This window comes from Pygocentrus nattereri, chromosome 3 (genome assembly GCF_015220715.1).
Source record: "Pygocentrus nattereri isolate fPygNat1 chromosome 3, fPygNat1.pri, whole genome shotgun sequence".
In the NCBI taxonomy this organism is placed as follows: domain Eukaryota; kingdom Metazoa; phylum Chordata; class Actinopteri; order Characiformes; family Serrasalmidae; genus Pygocentrus; species Pygocentrus nattereri.
This window is the reverse complement of record NC_051213.1, coordinates 36,402,802-36,426,146: the sequence shown is the minus strand read 5'-3', so window position 1 is coordinate 36,426,146 and position 23,345 is coordinate 36,402,802. Positions and strand designations below refer to the sequence as shown.

The window sequence follows — 23,345 nt, the reverse complement described above, 5'->3', positions numbered from 1 at the left end:
TTTAGGGTTCAGTCCGTGGTTCTTTCTTTTTAAAGCTATTCATGCTGCTTTGAGGATCATGTACAGAAATATCCACACTGTTGGAATCTGTTACGCACAAACAAAACACACCCATTCAAATATGTGACCCAAGTCAAAATCATAACAATGTCTAGATCTGGACTAACCTCTGACCAAGTCTAGCCCTAAAATAAAAAAGAAAAGTTTCATCACTGACAGAATCCTCTCTGACGAGGCCACTGGTATAATTTCCAGTAGCGACAGGTGGGACAGTGGGGACATGCCCACTATTAAAATTCAGTTTTTGTGCCGTCCCGGTTTTCAGACTTAGTGAGGGTGAGGGGAAATTACAAACATGGTGAAATCACTTTTGGCGCCCAGCTCTAGTAATCCAGAAAACAGAAGTGTAATGTGGGTCGATTCTTAAGAATTCATCTGACACACCACCTACACCACCAGTGATTTGCACACCCACTGAACCAGGCAATAAAAAGGTAAAGTGTAATCAGATCTGTTTGAGCAGGTAAATCCTAAAGCAGGCCCTCCAGCACATGAGTTGTGAGCCTCTACTCTACAGCATAAACAGATATAAACAAAATTTCAATCAATAAATATTTTACAGAACGACTACACTCAGCACTTAGAAGTATACATAATTTATCATTTACAAGTCTGTATGTCATTCACATATAAACACTAACAACACTAAGACTTATTTACAAGCTTCATTTATGTCTTCATGTGTTGTTTGAGTGCAATGAGTTTGATGTCATTTTCCCCATACACGGTCATGGAAATATATTAAAACACATGGTCTGACTTGCTGCCTGCCTCAGCTCTTATCTGGCATCTTTTTAGTGCTGTAAAAGATGATGATTTAGGTCAGTTTCTGAGCCTTTGTGCTTCTGTTGGTCGCACTTCAGCCTGCTCACTGTTTTTTCACTAGACTATTGTTTTATCTGTATTCAGAACCATGACCTTTTACACTGTTCGATGCAGCGCTTTGTAATTGTACTGAAACTCCAGCTCTGCTGCTTTACTGAGATGCTGGGCCAGATGGTGCCAAGGCTGCCAGGTCCAGCAAAAATCTCCAGCCCAAAGTGACCATAAAACCTGTCTAATAGAAGCTGAAAGTGATCGGTGACATGACTCCCTCTCAGCTGTGGTCTCCTGTATCTGCCTGTGGGTTTCCATTTATTCAAACCAGGATCAATATGCACCCATTCGGGGACTTATTTTTAATGTCTACTGTCTGCAGTCAGTGTTTTTGGCAGCTGCTGTACATTTTGAAAGTAGCCTAAAAATGCTGCGATTTTTAAAATTTTCTCCCCGCTACTGCATTTTCATCCAGCCATCCATCCATTTTCTAAGCCCCTTCTCCCTCAGGGTCACGGGTACTGTGTTTTCAAACAAACCCAATTTGGTGGGAAAATCGCAAACCTGGCAACTCTGGCTGGTGCTGCTGTGTGATTTCAACGCAGTGGGACTGGAGCACGTGCCGCTTTGGTTGCAGTAACAGGGAGAGCGCTGGGCTAGAGCACTAGTGTTGAAGCTGTTAACCTCATGGGGGGCAATTATGGAGCCTGGGGGCATTCAGCAGGGCAGAAGATCAATCTAACGAGCACACTCAGATCTGCGCCTGCTGGGAGATTTTTACTGGCCTAAGTGGAATTGACTTAAATGATACAACCAACTGATCACCACCACACGTGCAGAACTCCCGCTCACACACAGGCACACATTACTACAACCATACTGTGTCCAATGTCAGTAATACTGTCATAACAATTAACAAACAATACAGACACACAAAAACACTCTCTACAATTTATACTTGCATATGACTTTAATGTCACTGTATTTATATTTATACTACCATTTAAAAATGAGAAATTAATGTCTGCATTTTGCTGTATAAATATATATAAAATTATTCTAAGGTATCAGTTTTGATTCTCAAATTACTGAGAATAGAATAATAAAAATAAGAATAATATCCAGAATTCACAATTTTTCAGAAGTGGATAGAAAGGCACATAACTTGACAAAAAATGTTCATAAAAATAATTTAAAAATTGATCATTATAGTAAATTACTTCTTATTTCATAAGTTATTCACACATTTCTTGAAATATTTAGTAAAACATCTAAAACGATATTTTGGTGAATAATCTTCAAAACTGGGCGGCACGGTGGCGTGGTGGGTAGCACTGTTTCCTCACAGCAAGGAGGGCCTGGGTTCGATTCCCCGGCCGGGTGACCGGGGTCCTCTCTGTGTGGAGTTTGCATGTTCTCCCCGTGTCTGTGTGGGTTTCCTCCGGGTTCTCCGGTTTCCTCCCACAGTCCAAAGACATGCAGTCAGGCCAATTGGACGTGCTAAATTACCCCTAGGTGTGAGTGTGTGAATGACTGTCTGTGTCTGTCTGTCTGCCCTGCGATGGGCTGGCGACCTGTCCAGGGTGTATCCTGCCTTTCGCCCGAAGACTGCTGGGATAGGCTCCAGCATCCCCCCGCGACCCTGACGGAGAAGCGGCTTAGAAAATGGATGGATGGATCTTCAAAACTGAAATCCACACTGTGTCAAAAAAAATGTTATTGTGGCAAACAACTCAAACTTTTGAACAGCAGTGCTGTATGTTGATGTACTTTAAAAATTCCTATCATTATTAAATATGAATTGCCTTCCTTGTTCAATGTTCTCTGCTTGTTTTTATTTGCTCTTTCCTGTAAAGCACTGTGAGCTGTGCTGTAATGTATAAACAGTGTTCAGTTCCCTGTAGCACCTGTACGAAAGGCCGCTTCAGCCTGGCCTTTTCGTTGCCCTGAGGAGACGCGCCATGCTCCAACAGACACAAATTAATTAGCCCAGATCCCTTCACTGAGTGTCCAGCAGCGTGTGGATTATATTAGAGCTCAAGACAATAATTAAGCAGCCTCTGTTACTTCATTCTTATGTTAATTTACAACAGCTGAACAAAACAACTAGCCAGGGGAGACGGCAGCAGCAGACATTAGCCCGGATGCAACCCGGCTATCCTGTCCGCTGATGAGGTGGTGCAGATTTAGACAGAGACCAAATGAATGGGATTAAAAAGCTTTCTAAAACAAGCTGATGTGAGAGGCACTGAGCATGTCCATACAGTGCTAACAGGTTCCTATCGGATTTTCTTCAATATTAGCAAGGCCAGCACTTCTTAGAACAGCCTCAGTCAACATCACAAAAGGGATCATTATGCAGTCAGTAACATGTGGTGTTAATGGGAAACTCGTGTAGAACGAGTCAACAGTGAGGAAGGCCCTTTGTTCTCCTCTTTGGGTAAGGGAGTAACTTTTTCCTGTTCACACAGGCATAGTCAGGCCTGTGGGCCACACTTTGGCTCAATCCCATTTCACCCCTTGCCCCTAGAACTTAGCCCTTAACCCTTCATTCACGTCTATGCGTAGGGTGTCCTGATTCTTGTTGAGATAGAGGGGTAGGGTGAAGTGTTAGGGCTACATGGCCCCCCAAACTGAGATTTCTCAGAGGCTCACTCCAAACAGATGTAATGAGAAAAAAAGAAAAACTAGCAAGATGCCTGCACAAGCGACCAAACAAACCCACAAATGTGAGGATTTTCTAAGTTACAAAATGACAGTAGCCATTGTATTATCTTAGTTTATGTCGTTTCAATGTGTTATGGATTCTTGTCTTCATAACAAGCACAGAAAATCTAATAGTGTGCTGATGTCTCAGCAGCTAGCTAGCTAAATATCCTGTTCCACCTTAAATGGCGCAGCAGTTATATTCTAGCTTCTCAGCTAAGGTGGAACAGGAAAATTTGAACAAGAAACTGGTGAATATCTGACTTTAGCTTCATATCACCAAAGAATTAGGGGTGGGCAACAATAAATAAATGCCCAGCTATGAGGTTGCTGAACTTTACCCTCCTCTGCTATCACTGCAAACCGGCAGGGTTGCCTACAGAGCACCGCTAGTAGCTGTTAATGAAGTAATGTTCTTTTTATTTGAGGTTTGTCCCATTTTGTAAGGGAAGAGTTCAACCACTACCCCTTGTAACTCAGTTCCAAAGGGCAAGGTGACACTTGAAAACAAAGGGTAGGGGTAAAAACAAGAACATCTGTATAGTGCACATATAATGCACATCAACCTAAGTGAGAGGAAGTTCAAGGCAGTTGTTCACTAGGACTTACAATTTGTTCAGTACATTGTTTCCCAATCCTGATTGTGTATAATTCCTGCACTAACATACCGGATTCAACTCATCATGTCATTGCCAAGCTTTTCATGAGGTTAACATGGCTGTGTTAGTGCAAGGAAACACTAAAATGTGCAGACAGGTCTAATACTATATTCCTAGCAGAAACAAATCAATTAAACTGCAATCCACCATTACATATGCTGAAATGCAATCCCAACATTACATCTGGGTGGTCTTCTAAATACATCATGGGCGTCTTCCATTTAGCCAACTATACTGTGCAGATTGCCAGGCCACCAACATCCATTTTTTGACCACAGCTACGGGACCAGCGCTTCTAAAAGCTCTGCATGCTGCAGCAGATCCATCTGTAGGGCATTAAAAAGACGGCTCCATTACTGCAAGGGCTTCCACAGAGCAGAGGAGGACCACGGAGCTGCTCTGAGACCAACTCTCACCGATTAATGGGAAACTCATGGCGAACGAGTCAACAGCGAGGAAGGCCCTTGCATACCTCTACCCCTACACACTCAAATACCCGTACATATCATATTACACCATCGGAGCAAAGCCAAACAGCGAGCAGCAGAGAAGCGGCTTTTCATTTCTTTGACTCGGTGGTAAAAAAACAAAATGATTGTGAACAAATCAATACAGACGTCTTACATCTGTATGTTTAGAGTCTTTGTAAGCATAAAACTACTTCGTGAAACAAGCTGAGATTTTCTGTTAAAATAAATTGATCCCACATTTCTAAGTAGAAGACAAAATATTGTCTAACGATTTGAATTTGCTGAGAAGTTACTGTTATGGATACAGACTTATTTTGCTAAAAGAAAAAAACTTTTTTTTATATATATATATTTTACATGGCTATGTCATTTTTGTCATTGATAAAAAAATGTGTGAAGCACAGACTTGAAACTGTAGCTAAAAATGTAAATGGAATAAACACATCATGCAACTTATTCTCAAAGTAATTATTAATGATTGCACAACGCACAGTAGAAAGCATTTCCACAGATACCCTAGCAGCTACCTCCAATATGTCAGCAATAACATAGCAGCTCCCTAGCTACCACCTGGAATAACATGTGAACCAACATCCCAGCAACTACCTAGTATATCAAAGCAACTGCCTAGTAAGCCCAACCACCTAAGCAAGTGCCTACTCACATCCTAACAACTAGGGGTGGCCGATATGGCAAAAACCTAATATCATGATACTTGAAGACATGTTCATGATATGTATCATTAAATACTATCATACTCTGAGTACAAAGATTTTTCTTTAATGTTTTACATACTGTGGTCCAGCAAATCCAGTTTGGAAATCCAGTATGTTCTGTCTGTAATGAATCATGTAGTGACTTAGTGGTCTTGAAGCAGTGACGATATCCATGACATGCTCAGAAAAGTGCGGTATGTCATAATTTATCACTATTATGATAAAACATCATCATATTGCCTAGCCCTACTAGCAACCACTTGAAACTGCCTAAACTACTACAGCAACAATGTAGCAACACCCTAGCAGTACCATTGGAAATGCTTAATCACCATTACAGCTTAATTACATAAATACATTTAAAGAGTACAGTAATATTGCAATAATAACTCTAGACTAAGTTAAAGTCTTGCCATGCATAATAGACTGCAAATCCTTTCAGAGGAAACAGTGACACATTTCAAACGATACACACACAATGACTGCTGATCACCGTGAACTGACAATTACAGTGAACTGATCAATAGACAACAATGATGCAAGATTGCTTATGGATCGTCCTATGAGTAATAAGCTGTTGGAAAGATGGGACTTTTTTTAAGTGCGTGTGTATAGAATCCTATAACCCTAACATGCCCAATGTTTCTCTCTCTGGTATCATTAACCCATGAAGCTCACTGAGCACTAAAGCCTGGTTACTGGGATTGTTACAACAAGCCTTTCAATGCAGCATGGAATGAGCATTGGCGTTCTCATAAAATGTCTATTGAACTGCTGTCAATACACTGGGGCTGTACAGCAGCTTACTGGAGCTGGAACCACATGTCCTCTAGGGATGATTTCAGCAAAAGTCAGGAGGAGAACAGCCAGAGTGCCATCAATCAGTGAACACACACACATAAACAACCCACAACAATAGTATCGTAAGAATCGTAGATGGGAATGCACACATTCAAAATGACCCCTGAATGAAAGCGATTATTATTAGGAAAAGTAAAGTCAACTAACGATAGTGAGATGAGTGACAACTTTGACATCAGCAAACTCCAAGTTAAACGCAGCAATACCATGAGTGTGTGTGTTTGTTTGTTTTACACATCATATTCCCCCTGAATAAACTTATCTATTAAATATGGAAGGACAGAGCAAGATTATTCCAAGATGAAAACACGGAGCAAGCTATTAGGGCCAAACCAATAGGAACAATTCTGCAACAATACAAATACAGAATCAATGCACTACAGTGCTCAGAAAGAACAGAGATATTCTTATAGACATCAGGAGACAATTGAATCCCTTAAATTCACTGGCTTATTACAATCTGAGGCTGATTATTCAGTGATTACAAATAGAACAATGCAATCTAGCTAAGCAGGGGAGAAATAGAGATCTGGAAACTCCTGGCCATTTAAGAGGTTAAACTATACCAAAAATACACAGAACAGTAGATAATACACCATCCCAAAAGCTCAAATTTAGGCAGCTGAGGCAACTGAGTAGCTGCAACTACTGAGTATTTTAAATTCTGAATAATCTGACAAATTTTATTTAGAATTTGAACAGTCTACAAGAATATTTATGTTAATAAAATTTTTTTAAATTTTTTTTTAGGATTTATTATTGTTGATGCTTTGTTTTGTTACTAAGAATTATTAATTCAGGATTAGAGATACTGTGATCACTCTTCATTGTTGTAACTATTATTTATTTTGCACTATTACATAAATTATATTTGTTTTTAACAAACCCTAATTGCATGAACAAAAGAAAAAACTCATATTTATTTTTCTAAGAAGTGCTAAAATGCTTACCTGGGGACCCTACCCAATGTGGCGACCCTGAACAGGTTGATGGCTCTGCTTGAACAGCATTGAGTGGTGGAATGCAGGAATGCAGAGGAAACAGTGTCTTTTCAACCTCTTAAATGAAAAGCGTTTCAAGGCGTTTAAGCCCTTCAAAACCCTTAATTTGCCTGGTGCAGTCAGAATAATTTTGCTACAGATATCTAGCCCCCATGCGCTCATTTATTCTCAGTAATAAACGTAACTGGAAACATGCTGGCCAGCAAGCTGGAGCTGTAGGAAACTTATCTGGCTGCGCCGAGAGTTAAAACTGTACTATCGCCTAGAATTGTGAAAGTTTCACAAGGTGTGCCAAATCACAATCTCCAGTGAGTCTGCTGTGCAGAGCTGCCAAGTGAAGTAATCAAAACATTCACATGATCCAATAAACGTATATCATTTTGATCACAATGACGCAGACTAGTCTCTAATTGCAGTAAGAGTTTGCCGGTATGTTTGCAGTACACTGTAATTGTAATATGTAGCAATACAGTCATAATATGGTAATTGGCTCCTGTTGTGCAGCCCTACTGTGCTTGTTCCCGAATGAGTGGTATGAGGCATTCACGTGTAATGGCACACACAGCGAAATTTGCTGTGATGTAAGAATAGGACACAGTCCAGTGTGTAACAACGCCTGCCGGGGGGAGAGATATGAATGCTGCCCCACTGGGCGCTGTGCAGCTCTTACCATGCAGTTCATTGCGAAGTGATTGTGCTGGGTCTGTAGCTCCAGCACGTGCTGGTGGTTGGCTCCTATCTCTGTGTAGCTGGTCAGGAATAGGCCCTTGTTGTGCACAATCCAGTCAAACATCTATGGGAGCGGTAATAAAACAAGTGGAAAGATTACAAAAGGAAGTACACAGTCAGGGACAAATCTAGCAAATATGACCAACGCTAGCGTTACTGTTCCTGGTCACTTTGTCTAAGTTGTTAAATATTTCAGCATGTGGCTTGGTAACGTATTCACAACCTACCACTCCAATAATTATATTAGCGCCAGACAACTGACTATGATTCTGTGGAGGCACTGGTGCTAATCCTCCATTTACTACTGCTCAACACTACATAAAATCAGCACCAGTTCTTCATTCAATACTATTAACCAGTACGTGCTTGATTTTACTGTGCGGCACTAACATTAGCAACAACTGTACCACTCAATACTTATATTAGCAGCAAACCTACTTCATTTTATAGACATACAGTACGTGCAAAAGTCAGAGACCAGCCTCCATGTACTTTACAGCCAAAACAGCCATTAAGTTCATAATTTTTCAGGAGATATTTGTGAGAACATCAGATATAAGTTCTACTTCTAGGAAGGAATGGGGGGAAAAATCAATGGAAAAAAAACAGGTGTTTCAAAAATTGGAGTTCAAAACAAAAGAGACAGGGGACTCCTAACTACCATGCAAGACCTGGACCACCAAACTGTCATGATCAGATAATCCGCTTTCATCATCGAGAGAGAGGAGAAAATCAAGCTCCACTCTCGCTTCAGATCTGATGTTTCTGTCCATCCTTTTACTGCGAGAAGACAACGCAACACTTTGAGTATGAAAGGATGTGTAGCTGTCAAGAATCGCTTACTGGGAAAAGGAGATAGACAAAAAAAAGAACATTTGCAAATCAAGCAAAGATGTTGCTGGTGTTCTAAGAACTACAAATCCAGACCTCAACAACTGAATGTGTTTTGAGATTACAGAAATATAACCAACTTCTAAGAGTGAACTTTGGAGAGAGGGAAAAATATCCCCCACAGATCTGTTTTTTTTTAAATGCAAAGCAAGTCTCTGAAAAGAATGGAAGTTGAAATAATCACAAACAGTGAAAAAATTGTGGTCAGATTTATCTGTGGAGTCTTCTGCAGAATTTTCTTTTGGTTTCTGTTTTCCCCGATGTGGGAAAATGAAGAGCTTGGCCGTTTTGACTGGAAATGTAATAAAAGAACGGTGGTCTCTGACTTGTGCAGAGCACTAACAAATAAGCACAAATCATTCAACATTAGCATAAATCCTATCATTCAATACCACTATTAGCTGAACTCCCAATCTTAATGCCCACCTTTTCTGCATCCTGCTCAAAGAGCCGGAGTTGGAAGCACTGGTCCAGCTTGAGTTTGCGCATGTGCCAGGCCTGGTGCAGGTGCTGCCGGGTGCTGTGAAGTTTGTCCAGCAGGGCAGAGACCTTGGGGATAAGGCCCTGCACATCTCCGCAGCCCCGCTCACCACCCTGGATACGCTGCAGCAGCCGCTGACCCTCAGCATCCAGTTCCTCCACCGGAGCTTTGGTGACTCGCTTCTTAAGGGAGGCGTGCTCCTCTATGCTGCGCCGTGCACTGTCTAGATCTGTTGGGAGCTCCCGCTGAGACACCAGGTCCTGCAGCTCCTCCAGACGGGCTAGCACACGAGCCGCGTTGCTTGTGAACTCCTCGAAGGCCACGCGCACCTCAATCCACTCCTCATGGTTGTAGTCCAAGCTGCCATCAAAATCGGCCGTCAGCTGCGAAGGGTCCACCATTTTGGACAGGCCATCCAGGGACACCATTATAGTCTACGAGAAGGACGGAGAGATAAATGAAAACATCATTAATGCCTTGACTTTCTTTGGGTGCAGACTGTTATTCTGTACTCCTATAACATTAACTTAGTGCACAATTTCCCACTGTTATCCATGTGGTTAGTGAGTAACAGTTCCCCAGCTGACTACTTGCATGTCACTGGCAAATGTTCTGACAGACAAGGACAGGGGCATACAAGCGAATACAAGCAAGCTAAATATATCTAAATATATCCAAAACCAAACTTTCAATCTAATAGTCCAGCAAAATTCACATCTTATTTGCATAAGGTCTTAGGTATAAAGCCTCTGCTCAAGGCAGCAGAGAAGAGAAATCACAATATCAAAATTCAGGAATTTATGCTTTAATGTGAAATTGCACTATTCTCAATACTATCACAACAAAAAAGAAATCCCATTCACGAGACACTCCTTGACATATAGCTTTCATGTAATTAGCAAAAGTAAACAGCAGCTCTCATCATCCAAATTATTATCGTTCACATTATTGAAGTAAACAATACTGTTTCAGTAATACTATGTCAAAGACAGATACTACTACAGATACTGACAAACACTAGCAAAATCAAATTAGCCAATGAAGTTCCCTAAAACCTTATGTAACATTATACGTTACTCACATTATATTTTGCACATCTGTTTGAGCAATAAAGTCATTACAATGAGGTCTTAAACCTGTACAGTAATTTAGAATTAAGCCATATCAAATATTGTACTGCAGTTATTTCAAACAAAAGTACAAAGCAATGTCCATATAAATATCAAAGAAACATAACAGTAATACAAGTGTTTCTACAACCCCAATTCCAATGAAGTTGGAACGTTGTGTAAAACGATGATTTGCAAATCCTTTTCAACCTATATTCAATTGAATGCACTACAAAGTCAAGATATTTAATGTTCAAACAGATAAACTTTATTGTTTTTTGCAAATATTCACTCATTTTGAATTTGATTCCTGCAACATGTTCCAAAGAAGTTGGGACAGGGGCATGTTTACCACTGTGTTACATCACCTTTCCTTTTAACAACACTCAATAAGTGTTTGGGAACTGAGGACACTAACTGTTGAAGCTTTGTAGGTGGAATTCTTTCCCATTCTTGATTGATGTACATCTTCAGTTGCTCAACAGTCCGGGGTCTCAGTTGTCGTATTTTGCGCTTCATAATGTGCCACACATTTTCAATGGGAGACAGGTCTGGACTGCAGGCAGGCCAGTCTAGTACCCGCACTCTTTTACTACGAAGCTACGCTGTTGTAACACGTGCAGAATGTGGCTTGGCATTGTCTTGCTGAAATGTCCCTGAAAAAGACGTTGCTTGGACGGCAGCATATGTTGCTCCAAAACCTGTATGTACCTTTCACCATTAATGGTGCCTTCATAGATGTGCAAGTTACCCATGCCATGGGCATTAACACACCCCCACACCATCAGAAATGGTGGCTTTTGAACTTTGTGCCAATAACAATTCAGACAGTCCTTTTCCTCTTTGGCCCGGAGGACACGACGTCCATGATTTCCAAAAACAATTTGAAATGTGGACTCGTCAGACCACAGGACACTTCTCCACTTTGTGTCAGTCCGTCTGAGATGAGCTCGGGCCCAGAGAAGCCGGCGGCGTTTCTGGGTGTTGTTGATATATGGCTTTCGCTTTGCATGGCAGAGTTTTAACTTGCACTTGTAGATGGAGTGACGAACTGTGTTCACTGACAGTGGTTTTCTGAAGAGTTCCTGAGCCCATGTGGTAATATCCGTTACAGAATGATTGCACGTTGGGAAACGTTATTTAACTGTCAGACTATTTCCTCATGCAGTTGTTCACAAAGTGGATGCTCCCTTTCAAGGATGCTCCCTTTATTCCCAATCATGACACTCACCTGTTTCTAATTAACCTGTTCACCTGTGGAATGTTCCAAACAGGTGTTTTTTGAGCATTCCTCAACTTTCCCAGTCTTTTGTTGCCCCTGTCCCAACTTCACTGGAACGTGTTGCAGGCAACAAAATCAAAATGAGTGAATATTTGCAAAAAACAATAAATTTTATCCGTTTGAACATTTGAACATCTTGTCTTTGTAGTGTATTCAATTGAATATAGGTTGAAAAGGATTTGCAAATCATCATATTCTGTTTTGTTTGTTTTACATAACGTCCAACTTCATTGGAATTAGGGTTGTAGATAAAACCACTCAAAAGTGAAAATAACCTGCTTGAGCTCCTTTGCTGTCTTTTCAGCCTGAAATAACCAATTCATTGTTTGCATTGTTCCATGCGCATCAACAATACATCCCTAATCACCTAGACTACAAAGTATTTCTATATGTGAGCTCTGCTGTTTTTTTTTTTATTAGGGTCATTTGAAAGCAGCTCACTTAAGACTCAGTCAGACAGGAACGTGGAATAATCTTTGACTCTGTACTACCAATAGTATAGAAAACTAGTACGGTTACACCAAAGTACCATTTCTTGCAAAATTTCTGACAGTAAAGCAACCAGACATTGTGTTTTTGAAAAACTATGAAGAGAACAGCCCTCACAGGTACTGAAGGAGTAAAAGAGAAACTAAACCTATTTCTTCATAAAGTCTTTTAGATCAGAGCTTAACCCAACCTCTTAGCCCCACAATTTGGCGCAAACCCAGCTCCCAACAAACTTTGACCAAGCCATGAAGAACACTGAACTGGGAGTTAGGTTAGAGCATATGTTAACTGTCGGCTGGACTGCTGGGACTGAGTAGAAAAGCACTCATCTGAAAGACTAAACAGAGCTTTTAAAGGAAATATACTGTCGGTTTCTACACAGCTGGAAAACACATAGGTGACAATATATGAGCAAGATTATGAAATCCATCTTTGAGCTGGTAATCTTCACCTATTTTGGTATATCCTACAGTGCAGCTCCTACTAAAAATCTGGCACACTATAATACATTATAGTGTATTATAGATACAGTACATCATATATAGATGCAGTGTATCATATAATACAGTACAAATATATCTTCTATCACAGTAGCAATTTGACATTTTCACATTAGGACAGAAGACTCTCAGAGCTTTCAGTGAGTGAGCACTTTTTGGTGTGCGATATTACAGCAGCCTTCACGTCCTGACACATTTTCCTGTTGTCATCCGCTCAGTGGGAGGCTTCCATGGTCCAGGAACAGCGTTTTTAAAAACAACACAATTAGGGCCTGTTTGCAGCAGGAATGTGCTCCCTGTCAGATCATTTTCATCCAATGCTTTACTTAAGCAGCGCCAGAGAACATTCCACAGATTTCCACACAGGTCATGTTGTCAGAGACAACAGTGGATGCACATGTAATAACTCTCAGCTCTAAGAAGGGGCTCTGGGAGTGGTCCCTAAAAGACAGCGCAATTTTAATCTACAGTTACACTTTAGAACAATTTAGAACTTCATTGAAATGTTGAACATTTTCATATGTATCTAGTAACAAAGCTTCAGTGGAGATAAACATTACTGGGCATTGATTCAGCTCATAAGACGCTTGATGTAATAATAAATGTTTAATGGACCATAAAACAGTGATTACAGGTTCATATAAAGAATCATTCTGTGCTGTGAAGTTTAGCTGGAAGAGATGCAGCCTGCAGTCTGACCCTTAACCTGATTGTACTGGATGAAGCCGCGGCTCTATCCATACTGCGTCTTCACTTAAATAGGTCAGCACTAATTTTAACAGCTCTAGTTTCTCACCAGCACTGGGAATGTTCCAGAAAGCCATCATCTGCGCAAATCTGCTCTCTCGAGGAAACACAAGTGCGGTCCAAGAACTGGGTTTCAAAAATAAGCCTGGAATTCATGCTTTATGTTTGTGCATATCATTACTGTCATAACTAGGGCTAGGTAAGTTTCAAAACTGCTTGACATCAATCCCAAAATCTTGACTTCGATATTGATTACTGAACAATAGTTTTTCCCGGTACATTGTTTCTGTCTATCGTCCAGTTCCCATGACCACAACATTTCACATTTTGGCTGTTTGAAAATTTAGAATATTCCTTTGGAAGTTTCTCCCTTACAACAAACTGGTTTGGTCAGAAATGGTCAGACAAATCAGACTGTGTCATAATCCAGTAAACCTAACTAAGGAAATAGTTAAAGTGGCGGTGTGGTGCACTTTTTGTGTTGAGGTGAAACTGAATAAGTATAATATTAATAAATACAGTAATAAAATGAATTAATAAAAACACACTTACTGTGAAATAATAAATAAACACAAGTTACTGTGAAATAATTTTGGACCGTTTATAACGGTAACGGTTTACTGTCATGTAATGTTCCCATAAAGTAAACTAAGGTAGTCACGTTATTATTACACGTTATGGCGTTATTATAAACATAAAGTTTAAACATAAACTCTGAAGTTTCACTTCAGCTTTCTATCTCAGTTTCACTCACTGAAATAGTAAAACTCTGCCTAGTGAAAAGTGAATAATTTTAGTATTTTTTCTTGGACTTGATTTGTTGTTTTTATGATTAAATTTTGTTGTAATTCTGTAAATGTAACTACCACAATAGCTAACATGGTGGTGAGGTGACTATGGTGGTCCCTCCTGCTGAGCTGATCTGCCTGGTGTCACAGCTTACTTTCACACTGCAGGTAAAAGTGACCAAAATCCGATCACAAAAACACGTTTAATCTGACAAATTCAATTCAGATTTGGGTCAGTTTTATATGTGGTGCTAAAATTCTAGATGTCAGATCCACAAATAAAACAAGCACACAATTTTACAATTTTTTGAGGTTTAAAGTATCAGTTTGCACCTGTTCAAGTTTGATGTCACATGAAAGGAGTCTATAAACCTTAAGGACATACAGAGGACAATCAATATTTGTTGGATCAGTTTGACGAGTGGATCTATATTCTTTTGTGCATGTGGGTGAGCTCAGGAGCATGTTCTGCTTAGACTGGCATCTGATATAAGTTACATTAAAAGAACTAAACGACCAAACAGTAGTTGTAGATGTAGCTCTGCTGTTTTAATATGACAGTAGCACATTAATACTATACTAGTTCAGTTTTACTTACTGTAACAGCACAGTTCCAGAAAGTGAACAGTAAATGATCATTTGTCCTTCCACTTGATTAGATGTTTTTATGTGTGTTGTGTGTATGATGGCACAATGTAGACGCCTTACCTCAAATTCGAATTTGGAGCTGCCGAAGTTGGTCCTCTGTTTCTGCCAGAAGTTGTCGGGTTTGATGATGAGTGCGACGTGGATGCAGGAGGGGAAGGACTCCTGCAGGATCTTCAGCAGGGGCTTGATGGAGTCCCATTTAGAGCCGCGCATGTCCACGATGACAGTGAAGCCATGCCTGCTAACCTCCTCACTGCACCCAAACACAAACAAAAAAGTATTGAAGTGTCAAAGCATCACAAACTCCAACTTAATAAGATCATCAGCCAAATACGTTTCCTAATAAATAATACTTACAGTTACAGGACATGTAACAAATCCTACAGAGAAAGCACAGAATAGAAAAGAAAGGCGATGAAGGAAGCTTTGCAGTAAGCAAAATGTCCCGAGTTGGAAAAAGACACCAGAGGACCTGAGCAAGCTTTAACATCCACAGCTGCACTTCCTGCCTGCACTGACTGAGTGAACAGAGCACATCTGAATCATACCGACCTCCCTCTCCCAGAGAGAGAGAGAGAGAGAGAGAGAGAGAGAGAGAGAGAGAGAGAGAGAGAGAGAGAGAGAGAGAGAGAGAGAGATTCAGACAGACAGGGAGAGAGAGAGAGAGAGAGAGAGAGAGAGAGAGAGACAGAAGATGAGAGAGAGAGAGAGAGTAAGAGAGGAAGAGGGGGAGGGACAGAAGAAAACAATGAAAAGAGAATGAGATGGTTATTTAAAGCAAGGATGGAAGAAAGGAGAGAAGGAAGGAAGTACAAAAGGAAGACGTTTGTGACAGAGAGGAAAAGGATGAGTAATATAGAATGTTTGGGTTGTTTATGGACATACATGGAAAAACAGAGATGTAGAGATATAGAAAGTGAGAGAGACAGAGACAGAGAGAGAGAGAGAGAGAGAGAGAGAGAGAGCAGTAGAGAACATATATATGGATGTATAATGAGATACACAGCAAGAAAAAGAGACAGAGAGATACAGACAGAGAGACAGAGAAGAGTCAGAACAGTGAGGTCTCTCAGCCTGCATATCTCTCTCAGGTCATCTGATATGCCGGACAGCTACCAAGACTGATGGCCCCCAGACACCCAGAGTCTGTTTTCCTAACCCAGGGGTCCGTCTCTGACCCTCTATGGCTCTCTTAGGAGAGGTCTGAAAGAGCATTATCCAGTGTGTCTGCATGTATACTCAAGTTTAAAGCAACATTTAAAACTTTTTCATACCACCTCAAATGTAAACATACAGCAACTTTGCCGTGACAAACGTAGCAAACACAAAAACATTCCTCCACATGTCATATCACCACACCTCCTGACAACAAAACACAAGTAATAACACAAAGCTAACCCTCAACCGGTGTGTGAGACACCTGTCTATACCTTAAAATCTAACTGAATCCAACTTAGGATGATTTAACACCTATTAAGCCCTTTAATCTGTAAAATGTAAGACTTTTAAATGATTCACAGATGCCCTGTTATCACCTGAGACAGGCACATCGTCCTGTAGCCCCAGCTTCTTCTCTGCACATGCTAAATGCTGGTTTAAAAAGTCTCTCCTGTCAAAAGATGCTTAAAGGAATACTTCACCCCAAGAAACATTATAAGTAACTGTTCCGTGGCTTATAATGCTACTATAAATGCATAAAGCTAAGCCAGTACTAATGAAACCGAACAGCGAGTGCTAGTAGCTTTCATTTCTTTTTAGCAATGTTAGCATTTTCATCAAGCAGAAAACAATCATATGTTGAGGCAGAAGAGAGATTACAGGAACTGCAGCACCTCACATGTCCTGAAAGAAGAAGACAGTTCAAAATAATTGTTAGTTAACAGGCCTTCTTAACTTGGTAATGGCAATGGGCTTAATATGGTTTTCAGTTGAGCCCACTAGTCCATCCAGAAGAAAGTAGCAGAGAGAGGACGCGTATCTCTCGTCTCATTATAGCACATTATGAGTTATTTTTGACATAAATAGAAAAAAAAATCATTTTGCATGACGCCATCATTCATGTCACATAGCGGCAACGTAAAACACCTGCTCCTGTGTCCCTTTAAACAGACATTTGTGAAGAGTGGAAAACAAGAAACACCTTAACTGAGTCTGTTTAATGTGTTACTCTGCTGTTTTTGGCAACTGCTCTCACCAGCAGTCTCAGTGGAGGCTAACATTGAGCGTTAACATGTCATTACAAAACAGCGTAAATCTGCCTTGTAAACCTCTGGTTTACCTGTTTGTCATCATTAATACAAATAAAATAATCTTAATAAAATAATATTAATAAAACAATCTCTTTGCTCTCTTTCCTCTCTGCTAATTTCATTTCTGCTAGGGAATGTTTAATGCTATGTGAGCACCAAGCTAACAGTACTGTAACAGTTCTATTGCAGCTGTAAAGCAGATGACTTGAACCCCATAGCTGACATTCAACTAGCATGGTCTTTACTTTGGGTGTAAAGAATATGTACACATCGTCCTCTCTTGCTCACCCTTGTCTCTGTTACTTTCTCTGTCCTTCTCTCTTCGTCTGCTATTTTCTGCCAAGAAATTAACGTTAGAATTAGCATCATGCTAACGCTGCTGTACTGTTTTTAAAGCAGCTTAAATGCAGATGATTTGAAGCTCATACCTAACATTTAAGTAGTGTATACTTTACTTCGGCTGTATATGTCTCTGTTTCTCTCTGTCTATCTGTCTGCCATCTTCTGTTAGGAGATTTTGAGTGTTATGTTAGCACCAAGCTAACGGAGGTGTACCATTTTTTGGCAACTTAGAAGAAGCTCATTCATGACATTCAAGTAAATTATTCTTTAATTTGGATGTAACCTAAAGAATATGTTAATATTCTCTTGCTCCCCTCACCCCTTCCCAGTGTCTGTCTCTGTCTCACTCTGTCAGATCAGTTTTGCTAGGGGATTTTGAATGTTAGCAATAAGCTAACTGCTGTAAAGCTGCTGTACTGTTTTTATAGCAGCATTAAAGCAGACAATTAGAAGCTCAGTGACATTCAAGAAGCATATTCTTTACTTTGGCTGTTACAGTTTGGATTTGGACTCCTTCAGTAAAGGTTTAACTGAAGTTGCTGCGGTGAGGGCAGCATGAAGGCTGCAAAGTGGAACGTTCGCTTGATGTGATGCAGAATCACAAAGTCCTCATACTGTGTCCAACATTAACACCTGCCCGAATACCAGTAAACTGTGGTGCCTTACTGGAAAAAGGCCTCGTTTAAATGTGCGCATACATGAAGGCTTTGTGGCTTTCTCAGTATTAGTGCCTGTGTTATGGCCTTTTTCAGTCTTTTTCTAAATACCACAACAGCTCCATCTCTGATCTGTCTATATTGTAGTGTATGGCTCTGGGGGTCTGGATCCTCCAGAACCCTGTTTGGAAGGGGCCTCGGGGCAGATGCTAACCCACATAAAGTTCTGCATCATGTGAATCTGGTGGTGGCTGCCTCTACGCCACGTTCCCTTAGCACGGGCTCACGTGGCACACGACTGTGCTTCCCTCGGAGTTGAATCAATGCAGGCTGGGAATCCGCACTGCTGCAAACACACACATGTGGACTGGGTCTGAAGAGTGAATCTGCACAGGGCTGATTTCGTATTCAACCTAATTAAAGGGGGGATTTCGCATTTTTTCCAACAACACTAAATTTCAACATGTTTCAGTGGCTGAGATCACTTTTCACTGTTGAGAAACTTCCCTTCTCAGATTTTTTTTACAGTGGTGGTGATAGAAACCAGAGGCCACAACGTCTACAACACATTTATTTACTACAGTCACCAATGAACCTACGCATGTCTTTTGAACTTTTACATGTAATATTGATGGCGGTAAAACAGCAGTGAATCTGAAAAACAGGTTCCTTTGGTGACTAATTTTGGTCAAAATCTACTGAAAACGTTTGTAATACAATGATCAGGGCACCTTTACTGCATCAAGATGCGAATTCTTAACCATTTCATGTAATACTTTTCTGTGAAGTAGCTTCAAACTCTTCAGACATCACTAAATTGTACAGAAATTTTGAATAATGTGTGGATGCACAAGAATGTAGCAACTATTAGTAACTGCTAAAAGAATATCCCTGTAGGACTGCATGTACATACACAAAGACACTGGTGATAGAAGTCCACCTTGAGTGGAGGAGTGGGGGTGTTACCCTCCCTCATTCTAACACTGCAGGGGACCTAAGGGTCACTAAGAGAGCAATAGCTCTCAAAGAGAAGGCCTTCAGAGCAAGGTTTCCACTTCAGCTGCTTAGCTTTGATCCATTACACACCCACACAACCTCTCATTTGTCTTTTATATGTGAGTTCTTTCCATTGCCTTCGGTAGCTCAATGTTGCTGCGCTATACTGAACCCAATCCTGACTTCAGCAACCAAAAGCAAATCTTTGGGGTCTTTCACTTGAGAAGATCTGCTATACATATACAGAGAATCTGATACAATTTGCGCCCTAAGCTCAGCCTTTTTTCACACATTCCACAGACATTTATTAAAAAAAGTGCATAGATGCCAAAGAAACCTTTAAATTACGGGACAATAAAAATGCCCAGTGCAAGATATGCAACATCTTCTTGTATGCAACGAAGATACGACAAGTTTGATGAATCATTTCAAATACATAAGTGCAGCGGTCCTTATGAGTACCACTATTTTCCTTCACTCTATGGTAAGGGTGACGCTAAAACCAGGGAGCTCGGAACCAGACTACCTCTGTGTTCATTATCATTATCTGCATTATCACACACCTTGGGGCACGAGGCGGTTAATCAGGGATAATACACGTAGAGAAAGCCCTCAAATGAATGAATAGGCTAAATAAAACGATAATCACTTAATAATTACCATATGTAAAGAACATCGAACAGCAAATTAACAAAAAGTAAAAAACAACTGAAAAAACAACTAAAAGTATATAAAACTAAATCTAAAATGGACTGATGCTGAAGGATGATAAAAGGAGAATTTGTTACACACTTCGCAGTTAGATAGACACATGACTCAAACGCTAAACAAGCGATGGTACTGACTGATGAAAGCTGCATTTGATACAATCGCAAATTTGCAAATGATATATAACTGCCACACTCTCGCACACTTGTACACACACTTTTTAACTTTATATTTTCTAATTAAACTTGATAAATGCCTGCATCAAAAAGTGAACCTAACCTGCTTCATCACTGGCCTCTTTTATTTTCTCAAATAAAAGCAGCATTTTGTACTCACAGATTATCGAACTGGAAAAAGGAAAAAACAGACAAATGCCAACACACACAATACCTGGGGATGCCTGCCAGGTAGGCGATGAGGCGACGGAGGTCCTCCTGTCGTATTCTGTCATGGTTGCTTCGGGCAGGGAAAGTGAGGACCGGACCGCCACGCCTGTCTCTGCCCCCTGCAGAACACACCAAGACACATCACACACTGACTACAGCAATACAGTGAGCTCAGTCTGTTGTCTCTATCAGAGAATATTCAGACTCACACACTAGATAAGCCTTCTAGCTCCAACGATGTTCACTCACAACATTCATGTCTCTTTTTTCTCAGACTTTTCCAAAAGATTTGTTCATCACTCTTTTTCCAAAAGAGTTCAAAATCTGATTTCGCCAAAAGTGCAATGTGACTGAGTGACAGCTTTGTTGTGCAGGACTGGGCGTTGGCAGGTTTGATAAGAATAACAATATACAGGACGTGATGCAATATCACAATATGACAGGATGTCCAGTACTGTGACGTACTGCTGAATGAAACAGTGCCAGGGAGGGTGTCTGAGCTAGCGGAACAATTTCTCGCTATGATAGGTGGGGGGCACATGGAATTAAATTAAGATACACTTTATAATCCCACCAATGGGGAAATTTCACCTCCACATTTAACCCATCTGTGAAGTGAAACACCACATACACACAGTAGGGGGCAGTGAGCACACTTGCCCAGAGCGGTGGGCAGCCCTATCCAAGGGGCCCGGGGAGTAAATGGGGGTTAGGTGTCTTACTCAAGGACACCTCGGTGCTGGGGATTGAACTGGCAACCTTCCGGTCACAGGGCGAGTTCCCTAACCTCCAGCCCACGACTCCCCCCAAAATAACATGGAATATAACATAAATGGATATAACTGTTCTTCTCTGGTTAATGAAATCATAACTGAGATGATGATTTAGAGGCGGTCAAGGGAAAACAGGAGTTTAGTCTTTTAAAAGATATGATACGATGTATCATGCTTAACATGACCTGGACATAAAAAGGTTGGAAAGGTTCATTTTTATTTCAGCATGACTTTAATAAAACTGTGGTACTTTATATACCCAGAGAACAAGAAGGTTCCGTGTTCAGCACATTTGCAATCGACTGTGCTACGGAAACCAAACCACTCATGAAATATTATAATGAACTTTTAGGAAACTAGACCTTGAAATAAAACAAAACAAAACAAAACAAAAAACACAGTGAGTAGACGTTTTTGGAAACAGAAGATTAATCTATCACAAACTTCACTGACAACTAAGTAATAGCTACTAATTAATTACAATTTCCCTTCAGTCATATGTATTTGAATTGCCATGGCCTACTTACAATTCATTACCACTGATGACACACATAAATATGCAAATATGTAAGAGCCTACAAAAAGACACTAGAAATTCTGATGATGATAATGATGACACTTCAAATCAATCCCCTATTAACCTTCATGAACTTCTTTAATTCCCAGTGCAATGTTTTAAAAAAAACCCAAATAAATAAATAAGAGAAAAACGTGTTATCTCTACTTTAGCCAAGCTAAGCCTTAGATAGACAAGTTGGTTTGCTACGGATTAAAACATACTTAAGCTATCTGGGTCAGCCAACTAAACAGCCCCTGCATTTCCCTACTGCTGTCACTCTCAGGCAGAAGTCACACATACAAGAGAAGATCTGAAAGTAGGGCTACACCATATAGACCAAATGCAATACTGTGATAGTACTGTCACAACTGTTTGCCTTGGAATGCATTAAAGACACACTGCAGAAATCATTATGAACACAATGATTATATTTGTTCAATCAAGTGACCATCCAAACATCCACAGAAACTCAGGTGGAACATCTAAGATGCTCATATCACACATCCAGCAAGTCCCAGACTGGATCTGGCATCTATTTTATTGGATTTGGCACCTTGTTCACATATTAAACAGACTCAAATGACAATCTGTAGAGATCATGTATGTACACCGATCAGGCATAACATTATGACTTATGACAAGGGCACTTCAGTCAAGGACTGTCAGCCGAGGGGAGCGAACCGGCAACATTCCGGTCACAGGGCTCGTTCCCTAACCTCCAGCCCACAACTGGTCCTTACAGACTGAATTACAGACTATAGTCCATCTGTTTCTCTGCATACTTTGTTAGCCCCCTTTTACCCTGTTCTGTTGCGCTGGTCTGAGTGGATCAGACACAGCAGTGCTGCTGGAGTCTGTAAACACCTCAGTGTCACTGCTGGACTGAGAATAGCCCACCAACCAAAAAATATCCAGCCAACAGTGTCCTGTGGGCAGCGTTCTGTGACCACAGATGAAGGACTAGAGGATGACCAACACAAACTGTGCAGCAGCAGATGAGCTATCATCTCTGACTTTACATCTACAAGATGGACTGACAAGGTAGGAGTGTCTAATAGAGTGGACAGTGAGTGGACACAGTGTTTAAAAACTCCAGCAGCACTGCTGTGTCTGATCTACTCAGACCAGAGCAACACACACTAACACACCACCACCATGTCAGTGTTACTGCAGTGCTGAGAATGAGCCAGCACCTAAATAGTACCTGCTCTGTGAGGGTCCATGGGGGTCCTGACCTCTGAAGAACAGGGTAAAAGGGGGCTAACAAAGTACAAAGTGCATCTGTACAGTAGGTGGAGCTGATAAGTGTATAATAATATTTTATATACAAAACATATTTTTTCTTCAAACATTGTGATACAGTCATATGCAGATGTTTGAACACCTGTCAAGTTTCATGTTTTGTTGATACTCAAAAATACTAAAAATAAGGCGACATCCTGTAAAGAGAAGATCCTTCAATATGGCATTTTTCTGCTAATTTTATCACACAATGTTTATTTTTAGCTGAATATAACACATAGGAAAAAAAAATACAGAACATCAGTGGTTTGTGTTATTAATTTACTAATCACTCATTAGAAATCATGCATTCCAAGCTCTTTAGTACTGGTAGAACGATCGCTTCTTCAGAACCCTGTTAACGCACTCTTCAGGCATCTAACGTGTCTTTTTCTTGTTCGGTTTTAGGACCTCATTTTCTGCTTGACCTGCCAGATTTGTC

The 23,345-nt window shown here is 40.5% G+C and overlaps 1 protein-coding gene across 7 annotated transcripts in view; it reads right to left on the bottom strand.

Moving 5' to 3' along the window:
- triob (trio Rho guanine nucleotide exchange factor b) overlaps positions 1–23,345 on the bottom strand; it is a 195,610-nt gene that overhangs the window by 112,663 nt on the left and 59,602 nt on the right. For 6 of the 7 annotated variants that reach the window (XM_017700847.2, XM_017700848.2, XM_017700849.2 and 3 more), the window contains 4 exons: positions 20,295–20,409; positions 15,014–15,206; positions 9,336–9,824; positions 7,960–8,082 (listed from right to left, as the gene is read on the bottom strand). In XM_017700847.2, the coding sequence (XP_017556336.1) occupies positions 7,960–8,082; positions 9,336–9,824; positions 15,014–15,206; positions 20,295–20,409 (920 nt within the window). Of the gene's footprint in view, positions 1–7,959; positions 8,083–9,335; positions 9,825–15,013; positions 15,207–15,310; positions 15,467–20,294; positions 20,410–23,345 lie in introns of those variants that run through there. The other variant, XM_017700853.2, reaches the window with a different exon arrangement.